The sequence below is a fragment of the Rhagoletis pomonella genome, unplaced genomic scaffold (genome assembly GCF_013731165.1).
Source record: "Rhagoletis pomonella isolate Grant_MI unplaced genomic scaffold, Rhpom_1.0 Rhpom_scaffold_00490, whole genome shotgun sequence".
Taxonomy (NCBI): Eukaryota; Metazoa; Arthropoda; class Insecta; order Diptera; family Tephritidae; genus Rhagoletis; species Rhagoletis pomonella.
The window spans coordinates 42,715-53,269 of NW_023459044.1; the positions used below are offsets into that span (position 1 = coordinate 42,715).

Consider the following 10,555-nt stretch of genomic DNA (forward strand, 5'->3'; position numbering starts at 1 on the left):
AGGAGCTATCAGCGTGTTGAGTGTTTGCGTTTGTTTGATTTCGATAACATTCTATACATTCTACACACACAATACATATAATTTTCTTTTTAGCCATCGAACAAATGACCGAATTAATGTATGTATGCACACATCGCACGTCGAATAATATGACGAAGTATTACAAAATTTCTAAGTTTTATCAATTCATACAGTCAGTATACAAACAGACAGATTGAAAGACACATTACTTGCACTATATTTGGGAAGTGTTATCTGTTAGACTGAACATATTCTGCTTATCAAGCATTTAAATTGTATAATGAAATCTCCGAAAACGTAAATTATGAGTTACATCTCTATATTATTGAGCGTGCGACATATGCATTTGTGTTTTAGTATTACGCGATTTCATAATTTTTATTTAATTTCTGTAGCCCTTCTTAGCAATGCCCACTTCATATTAGATATAATTTACTGTACTATCGAATTGTTTGAAAGCATTTGTATATTTGTTACTTTACTCTTTATCTCTACTAATCGAAAAAAGTTCGTTGCATTGTTTTCCTATATATTCGCTTCAGTTTTTTTAAGTTTAAGCCAGATTTAGCCCTCCTTGCCTGCTATCCTAATTTTGTATTTTAATTAGTTTTTGCATTTGCTTTGCGGTACCATTTTTCAGTTGGTTTGGTTTTTATCTGTGTTATTTTTTTTTTTTTTGGTAATGTTTTGAAAATTTAATGTAGGTATACTTTAGAACGATTTTACATCAGCTAATAGAATATCATTGCTTGATTAATTTTTCTGGTTTTTCACTTGATATCTTTTATATAGGTTCTTTTTTCGAAGTTCACTCAATACACGATCATGTAATTATTGAATAAATTTGCAATATTGCAGTATTTGCCGTTTTATTTTTTTTTTACTCCTCAGAGAAATCAGTATCGTCACTATCATCGCTTGTGCCAGAAAGAAAGTCTAACCAGTGGTAGTCTCGTTGTTCAACAAACTCCCACAAGTAGATCTGTAATAAAAAAAACAACAAACTCATCAGTTATATGTAGTTATGGCTTTAAATATGAAGTAGAACTTAATATGAACTTACATCCAGTAAATCAATGAAATCATTTGAACCACGATGTAATTTACGTGCGCGTTTGGGTAAACCCACATCGACCAAGTCTCCATTGGGGAGAGCATGTTTGTAGAAACATTTGTTGCCAAATGGACACTTGCCATCCCCCTATTTGTGAAAATTAATTTAATTAAAGTGCTAATAATACACAAAATATTCTGAATACCTACCTTCTTAAAGTATTTACAGTCTTTAACACCAAGCGCTACCCGATAATCATTGAGCAGCTTATCCTTTTCTTCCTTAGTTTCCACCCAAAAGGCACTGGGGCAAACAAAATCTGAAGAAACGCGGCACTCAGGGCACGAGCTGTAATTGTAAGATAAATTTCTTAAATTGCTTCCCATATTAACAAAACCTTCATTTCTAATGTGTTGGCAAAGAATTATTCATAAACAAGTTACTTTTAGATCCAAAAAATTGTTGATCGTTTACATATCGCTAGCTTAGAGTGAGAAGTTGCTAAGTCCTATTTTAAAAAAATTTCAGGAAGAGGAGAAAACTGCATATAGCCATTTTGTTCAAGTACCTATTTCGCAAAACTTTGAATACAACGTTTTGGCAAAACTCCATATGAATCAGAGGGATTCGATCTTTATTAAAAGATTTCGAACAATATTTCCTTATCGGAATGAAAAAAAATAAAACAAGTACCTTTATCCTTTTCGAAAAAAGAATTTTTAAGTTATTTAGCTTCCTGTATAAAAATATGAGTTTTCATGAAATTTGGAGTTAGCAATTTTTTATAGGATGTCATAATTAAAAACAAATAAAATGTTTACCGTGTAATTTTGTGTTCAAACTGCTTTGCTTGTCGCCACTTTCGGATACATTCCAGACAGAAAATGTGATTACAATTAGGCAATATACCGAAGCGTTTCTCGCGCCCAGCTTTCTCCATTATGGTGTCGAAGCAAATACCGCAAGTTTTATCCTTAGAACGGGCAATAGCGAACGACCATTCCATAGCTTGTTCATGTTGCTGTAGACATTCTTGATTATGTTTTCGACGTTGCGTTTGATCGCTGGGATGTAAGCAGAATTGGTCGCACATTTTGCAAAGCTCCATGTGTACGCCATATGCACAATATGCACCGTAGGGACAGGGGCCTTCATACGGGCATACCATTTCCAGCATGGCTTCAGCATCGGCTCCTTCAACAATGCTCATACGTGATGCCCCATGAGCACCACCGACCACATCGGCCCAAGATTTTTGAGCATCTGCGTTCATTGGACACAAGGCAGCTGCACCATGGTTCGTCAGGTCATCAGCATTGGTTTCTGAATTGTGAGTTGGTCTGTAGTTTTTCGGCACAAACACTGGTGCATTTGCCCAATTCTGTCGACTTGTACTTGGTCGACTGTTCAGGGATTCTGCTCCAGTTTTACCATTAGTTTTTGAAGAAGTGGTAGGGGTAGTGGATTCAGATGCAATGCCGCTAGCATTGATGCCTTCACCTCCAGATAGATCGTGAGAAAAGCGACATAAGCTCCCAAAACGACATATTCCCCGTTGAAAATACCGACAAATGGCAGCATTCACTGCCATATTGGTTTGGGTCCTAGGCACTGCGGTTGCACCTTCATCGACGGCAAGGTTGGACATCATGTTAGGCAACGCAGCAGCACCACCACCACCTCCAACTAATGGGACAAAAGTAGCTGAAGCGCTCATCCTTATCGAATTATGTACTTGTATGCTTGTCCTTTTCAAAAAACGTGCTCAGTTCAATAAACTACTTAGACAGGGTTGTTGCGAGTTCTTCTCCTGCCTCAACGTGTTTTCAATTGAGGGTTTGAATAGCGCTAACTAAATTAACAAGCTGTTCACGCACACGTCTGAGGCAAATGAACTCTCAATTGATTTTGTGAAACAACTCCAACTCTTTGTTAATTTTGCTTCAGCTTGTACCCTGTGCTCTGTACAAAACCAAGCTTCTGCCGAAAACGCCAAACTTCGTTTTTTTTGCCACTGCTTATGTATGTCCCTTTGTCGTCTATGAAGCAGATAGCCCCAATATGGCTTTGTCTTTGCTTTCTTAAGTTACTCTCCGTCTACCTGCAAAACAAAAGACCGGCCAAACATTAGTGCTGCAACGGTCAGAATTCCTAGTAGGGTGGTTTTAATGAATTGTAAATTTTGCACCTTTACCAAGTTTGAGGTTTTATTTGAACTCATTACGTTAATAGCTCTATAAAATAAGTACTAAATTTATTTAAGTTTAATATTTCCAAATTATGCAAAAAGCTATGGTTAAATTACAGCACCGAGATGAAATCAAATACTTCATCAGCTTGTTGAAGCGCACCCTTGAATAATTGCCACAGCTGTCACTTGTACAGTGCTGCCAAACTAAAAGTGACAGCAAGGTAGCAAGCAATGCAGTCCGCAGTCTGATAGGCAATACACATTTGGCCAATTGGCCATGAAAAACGTATTTTGACAATGAACAAAACAAATAATGTAGAAACTTTTGCTAAAATTTAGTCGGGACTGAAATGGAATTTATTTTTTCCACACCAAGTATAATGGTAAAACTTTTTTTGTGTACACTTGTAATTGCAACACAATTTTAAACCCACTTCATTTAATTTTTATACATGACTCTATTACATCAGTTTATTGTTAACAGCATATTTCGCCAAAATGAACTGACCAAGTTCAAAACTTCCCAAACGACGCGCATTTGGAGCTTCCATGGCCATGTCCAGAAAACAGTCGCCAAAGTATGTACACACAAACACACTCATATAAATACATAATTGCACAAATGACGACCTTTATTTCGCAACTCACAACCATACATTAATAACATACTTTAGTTTTATATGAAATAACACATTTCCACTATAAAAATCACCTTTTGCAAACAATTCTATCCAATTTTCTTGAAATACCTCGAAATATTACTTACAATTTGCGTCTTTTACAAACGCTGAACAAATTTTCTGACTTCCTCTGACACTGACGTTTACCACAGAAAAGCACAAAAGGATGCCAGATTAGGATGGAACGATACCAGTAAATACAAGTACATACTCGATACCACGTAATTTTGGTATCGATACTTTTGAACCAAGTACTGAGTAGGTATTGAAAAAAAATACTCACTTCTTATTCAACGTCCGAGTCACAATATAAGGCCTGTATGCAGCTCTCAAGAAAAGCAAAAACTCCATATAAAAGACGTACAAGAAATGGCAAAGAAATTTTCTTGAGTCAAATTTCCTTAAGGCAGTACGCAGTTCTTAAGAAATTTACTACGCTTTCTACTACTATGCCCGTTCCATTATTTCTTGAGGAAAGAGTGAGGCAACAGGCTGTGAAGTATCAAAAATGTCAAAATTCCTTGGACACACACGCGAAATAATGCAAATTTTTTCTTGAGCATTTTCTTGAGAGCTGCATACAGGGCTTTAATCAGTAAACAACCTTCGGTGAATTTGGCGACTGCCTTCCTCGGAGATGAATATTGTTACGATTATCCTCGAAGCCTTGAGGGATTTCCCAAAATATACTCGGGCTCGTATCGCTGGATTGTTAAATAAATGCTAACGATCACCAAATTGTAGTACAATTACCTTTATTGTACAACAAACAATTTACAGTACTCGCTAATACAGTAAAAACACTTTACAATACATGTTAAAGCAATAACAACGCTTTACTAAACTTGTTAACACAATTAAACTTATAGCTTGCTTATTCGCAACTCACTTCTCTGGTCACTATATTTTTAGCTTGCTGACTTGTAACTAACTAACTTCGCTGTGGCGGCGCCCTTATAAAACTGCGCTCGCACTTATGGCAACTCTAGAACGTTCTGAAGTTTATCGCTCATTCTCTTTCTCTCGCTGTTCGCAGTGTTCATCCAACTTGACGTTTCTCTTTGTGGAACATTCTACGTCATTCCTCGAACATTCTACCAATTTCTCGTTGTTCGCTTTGTGTGGCCGCAGTATTCGCCACACTGCCCTCCACCTAAGTCTGCACGTCCCGATCAGACACACATGCTGTGCCCAACGATGCAGGCCTTTACAAGTGGATCACCTTCATCTTGTTTCTTGGTCTCCCAACGGTCTGGATTCGATACACTGTGTCATTCAGCCGTTTGATGACCTTATACGAACCTTCCCAGTTGCATTGCAGTTTTGGGGGCAAACCTTTCTTCCGTTGTGGGTACAGCAACACTAAGTCTCCCTCTTGGAAACCCTCGGAGTTCATTGCCTTGTCATACCTGGCCTTCATCTTGCCACTCATAATTTGAGTTCGCTGTCTCACAAGAGCATGTATCTCTCTCAGCTCCTCTTCCAGGATGTTGGACGTATCTTTCCCAATCCTCCTCTCATCGCCAGTTACTCCAAACTTCAGGTCACTAGGCAAACGGGGCTCACTGCCGAAGATTACCCTTGCAAGAGTTTTACCCGTTGTTTCATGAACTGCTGACCGGTATCCCATCAGGAACAAGGGTGGGCGGCCATCCTAATCTTTCTGACTTTTGTCAACGATCCTCCGCAAATGCTCCTCCAGGGTTCGGTTGAACCGTTCCACCATGCCATCTGATTGGGGATGAAGAGCCGTTGTTCGAGTTTTCCGGATACCCAGTATCTGGCCCATCTCTTGGAACACCGCCGATTAAAAATTTCTTCTCTGGTCAGAGTGCAGCTCTATAGGTACACCGTATTTCGCAACCCAATTGTAGGTGAATACCTCCGCTACTGTTTTAGCTTTCTGGTTTGGAATCGGGTATACCTCCGGCCATTGGCTAAATTTGTTTCCCTGTGGGCTCATAGGAAATGGACCGGCTACATCCATGGCAATCCGCTCGAAAGGTGCACCTGAATTAAACTGCTTCATCTGGCCATGACTTCTGGATTTCGGCCCTTTAGCTGCAATACACTCCGCACAGTTAGCAATCCACTCTGTGACCGATTGCCGACAACCAACCCAATAGAACCTCTGCTTAACCTTCTCCAGGGTCTTCGTGATTCCCAGGTGCCCTCCACTAGGACCATTGTGGAATTCCTTGAGTACATCCGGAATTCTTACCCTTGGAACTACTATCAGGTTGCAGGAGCACTGGCCATCTTCGCTTTGCCATACCCTATGCAAACAGCCAGATATTAATTTTAAGCTGTTCCATTGTGCTCATTAATTTTAAGCTGTTCCATTGTGCCCAGTACGCATTTGCGATGGGGCTTTCCGCTGCCATTTGCTCCTTAGTTGGCCTTCTGTCCACCTCCAGCCCATGCATCAAAAGCTCCAGATCTGTATCTTCCTGCTGCCACTTTCGTATCTGTTCTTCCTTCCACTCTTCCGCTGGTGCTATTGTCGTTAGACGGACGTCTATGATGTCCTCTTTGCCCTCAGCTTTTGAGTAGTGTTTACATTCCAGGCTACATGGTCGGCGGGACATGGCATCAGCATTACCGTGGACACTTCCCTTGCGGTGCTCAATAGCGAAGTCATAACTTTGCAGACTCTCAATCTACCGAGCTAGCTGTCCTTCTGGATTCTTAAACTGTAGTGGTGAGGCAGCTCAGCTCTGCATGGTCCGTTCGAACTCGGAAAAGTTGCCCATAGAGGTACTTGTGGAAATGTTTGACGCACTCCACCAACGCTAGTAGTTCTCTCCGAGTTACGCACTAGCATCCGTATCCAAAATAAACGTTGCACCTGGAACGGGATACACTAGCATAGGTGCAGTGCATAGCCGTTCCTTCAGAGTTTGGAACGCCTCCTCCTGCTCCTTTTTCCACTCGAAGGCTTTATTATTCCTAGTGAGCTCGTGGAGGCTATTAGCAACGCTGGCGAAATTCGGAACAAATCGGCGGTAGTAGGTGCATAGCCCAAAAAAACTTCGTAGTTCGTGCAGGTTCCTAGGTCTTGGCCAATCCTCTACTGCTTCTATCTTTTCCTTCGCAGTACAGACGCCCTCCGTTGTCACCTTGTGTCCCAAGTAGTTCACCTCCTTCTTGAACAGTGAGCACTTTTTAGGACTTAGCTTCAGACCAGCGCCAGCTATCCTCTGGAAAACTTCTTCCAAATTGTTCAGGTGTTCCTCAAAGCGTTTACCCAATACGATAATGTCGTCTAGATACACCAAACATGTTTTTCAATGCAGTCCTTTGAGCACATGGTCCATAAGTCGTTCAAAAGTGGCAGGAGCGTTGCATAATCCAAAGGGCATCACCGTGAATTGCCACAGACTGTCTCCAACGCTGAAAGCTGTCTTCTCCTTGTCCTCGTCACTTACCTCCACTTGCCAATAACCGCTCTTAAGGTCGAGTGTTGAGAACCACTTTGTTCCAGTCAACGAGTCAAGAGTGTCATCGATCCTGGGAAGAGGATAGCTGTCCTGTTTCGTCACATCGTTTAGTTTCCGGTAGTCTACGCAGCACCGCATTTGACCATCCTTCTTTTTCACAAGTACTACCGGCGAACTCCATGGACTCGCTGATGGTTCAATCACACCACTCTCGCTCATTTCTTTTATTATTTGGCTAACAGTTTCACGTTTGGCAAGTGGAACACTCTGAGGAGCTTGACGGATTGCATCGCCAGTATCAATGCGATGTTCCACAACGTTAGTCCTGCCTGGTTTGGCGCCATCCTTGTCGAATATGTTGGAGTATCTGCGGAGAAGTTCCTTAGCCTTGTGCTGGTATTTTTCTTCCAACCCTTCCGTCCATGCATTAATGTCTTCCGCAATGTCATTCTCGCCAATGCAATCGCTTTCAGGTAAATTTTCGCAGTTGAAGTTTGCCTCTACCTCTGGACATTGCCCCAGTACAGTTCCTCTTCGGAGTTTGACTGGTGATTTGAACTCATTGAGCACTCGAACTGGGATGCGTCCATCTTTTTCGTCTTAGCCAGGGTTTTACCAATAAGTACGTCCGGTGTAGAATTCTCTGTTGCTTCAACAACCCACAATTTGTTTGTCCTACAATCTCCATCAATCTTCGCCCACACAACTGCTTCTGACTTCGGTGGAATCTGCTCGCTTCCCTCTAGGATCACTCGCTCGCTGCAGTACGGACCATCATACCCAAAGCTATGAGGCACTTCCATGCTGTTGTACTTCATGATCCTGTTCTTCATGTCGATCTCCATACCTTGATCAAATAATAAGTCTAATCCAATGATGACTTCATCCATAATCGCCGCGACTATGAACTTGTGTAACACCGTCACATTCCCAATTGCGACTTTGCACGTTACCTCTCCTACAACTTGGCCGTCCTCACCAGTTGCTGTCCCCAACCTTGCTCCAGGTAATGGCCTTACCTCTTTAGTGACCAAATCAGATGGAATGTGATGCGCCCGTATCCACAGTTAGTACTCGCTCATGTCCGTCCACATACCCACCAACCGTAACGTTGCTCGCTTTTCTGCCAATTTTCGAGACGGAGATTATGGGGCATTCATTCGTCGAAGTAGCTGGACGATTCATCTGTAAATCACGAAGACGACTTTCCAATTCTTCTACGTTTGCTTCGACTTTCTCCTGTCTCTCTTCAAGTTTGTCCAGTATTTGTGTAATTTTTTCATCCTGTGCTTCCAGCTGTGATGATATGCGCGCCTCCTGTGCCTGTAGCTGAGTTTCTAACCGGGATGACACCTGCGATGACACCTGCGCTGATACCTCTGCAGATATACGTGTCTCCAGCGCTTGCATCTGTGACGACAGCTGTGATGACATCTGGAACATGCGTGTATCCTGTGCTTGCATCTGTGACGACGGCTGTGATGACATCTATGACGACAGCTGTGATGACATCTGGGACATGGCAGCCAATAACGTGATCATCTCTATAGCTGTTGATGAACTAAGAGCCTTTAGCTGTTCTTCAACCTTCCCGTGTGTCTGCTGCACATCCTTCGACGAACAAGCAGCCTCATCCTTCTGTTCGTCATTAGCGGATGCATCGTCGGGTTTACCCTGAAAGTCGTATTTGTCAACGTCGATACCTTCCTTTTCCATAGCCTCTCGCAGCCGTGATAGTAACTCCAATTGTCTTCCGGAGGTTGTTAAATTTCGTTTTTCCAACTCCTGCTTGAGTTCCTCAATCTTTAGATCCTGAATTTTCGCCATTTTCAGTAGTTTATCCTTCGGAATTTATTTAACAATCCCACTCTGACACCAATTGTTACGATTATCCTTGAAACCTCGTCCGGATTTCCCAAATCTCTCGGTTCGTATCGCTGGATTGTTAAATAAATGCTAACGATAATCAAATTGTGGTACAATTAACTTTATTGTAAAACAAACAATTTACAATACTCGCTAATACAGTAAAAACACTTTACAATACTTGTTAAAGCAATAACAACGCTTTACTAAACTTGTTAACTAAATTAAACTTATAGCTTGCTTATTCGCAACTCACTTCTCTGCTCACTCTACTTGTAGATTGCTGGCTTGTAACTAACTAACTTCGCTGTCGCGGCGCCCTTATAAACCTGCGCTCACACTTATGGCAACTCTAGAACATTCTGAAGTTTATCGCTCATTCTCTTTCTCTCGCTGTTCGCAGTGTTCATCCAACTTGACGTTTCTCTTTGTGGAACATTCTACGTCATTCCTCGAACATTCTGCCTATTTCTCGTTGTTCGCTTTGTGTTGCCGCAGTATTCGCCATACTGCCCTCCACCTAAGTCTTATCGTCCCGATCAGACACACTTGCCGTTCCAACCGCTGCAAGTCTTTCCAAGTGGACCACTTTCATCTTGGTCCTCGGTCTCACCATTGTCTGGATTCGATGCACTGCATCTTTCAGCCGTTTGTCAATCTTAAACGGATCTCTCCAGTTACGATGTTCGGAGGTGAAGCCTTTCTTCGGCTGCGGCATATGCAACAACACCAAATCGCCTTCCTGTAGCTCCTCTCGGCTCGATGCGTTACTGGACATTGCTTCCAGCTTATCTCCGGTGGTGCACCATCTCACATGGTCGTGCTTCTGCCGGCCACTGGTGGTGACCAGACCATGTCTCCTCTCGTGGGCACCCTTTTTGCTAGATCTATGCCCCATCCTCTGTCCATAACACCCAGGCTCCTGCCTTCGCGCTGCACTGCCTTTAGCACATCTTGCTACATCCGGATCCTTACGCTGAAACTTCCGCCGCCGTTTCGTATCTCGCTCTTCCGCCGATGCTAACTTCATTGACCGAACATGTATAATCTCAACCTTGGCTTCCGGCTTAACTGCTCGCCTTTGCCGACCACCTTTTTCGGGACACTTCAAAGCGCGCCTACTGCTTCCACAGCCGCTTCGATTTCCGGCCACCGGATTATCACCATTACAACGTGGTTTAGCGGCTTTCCTCCTGCCGGAAACACTGCCTGGCTTACCATGACCACTTCCTTGCTGCGGCCCCTTCTTCACTGAGCTGGCGGAACTGTCACGCTTTTCCTGTATCGGTGAACCGCTTCCTTC

At 42.5% G+C, this 10,555-nt stretch overlaps 1 protein-coding gene across 2 annotated transcripts; it reads right to left on the minus strand.

Moving 5' to 3' along the window:
* Positions 1 to 685: 685 nt before the first annotated feature.
* LOC118751007 (probable E3 ubiquitin-protein ligase makorin-1) lies at positions 686 to 4,111 on the minus strand. 2 transcript variants are annotated; one of them, XM_036485767.1, is made up of 5 exons: positions 4,033 to 4,111; positions 1,897 to 3,176; positions 1,285 to 1,423; positions 1,085 to 1,222; positions 686 to 1,003 (listed from the first exon to the last, which is right to left on the minus strand). In XM_036485767.1, exons 2-5 carry the CDS (start codon positions 2,790 to 2,792, stop codon positions 902 to 904), a joined length of 1,275 nt encoding a protein of 424 aa, XP_036341660.1. In that variant the 5' UTR covers positions 2,793 to 3,176; positions 4,033 to 4,111; the 3' UTR covers positions 686 to 901. The 2 variants fall into 2 exon arrangements, with proteins under 2 accessions (XP_036341660.1, XP_036341659.1); XM_036485766.1 differs by having other exon boundaries at positions 3,979 to 4,084.
* Positions 4,112 to 10,555: the final 6,444 nt, after the last annotated feature.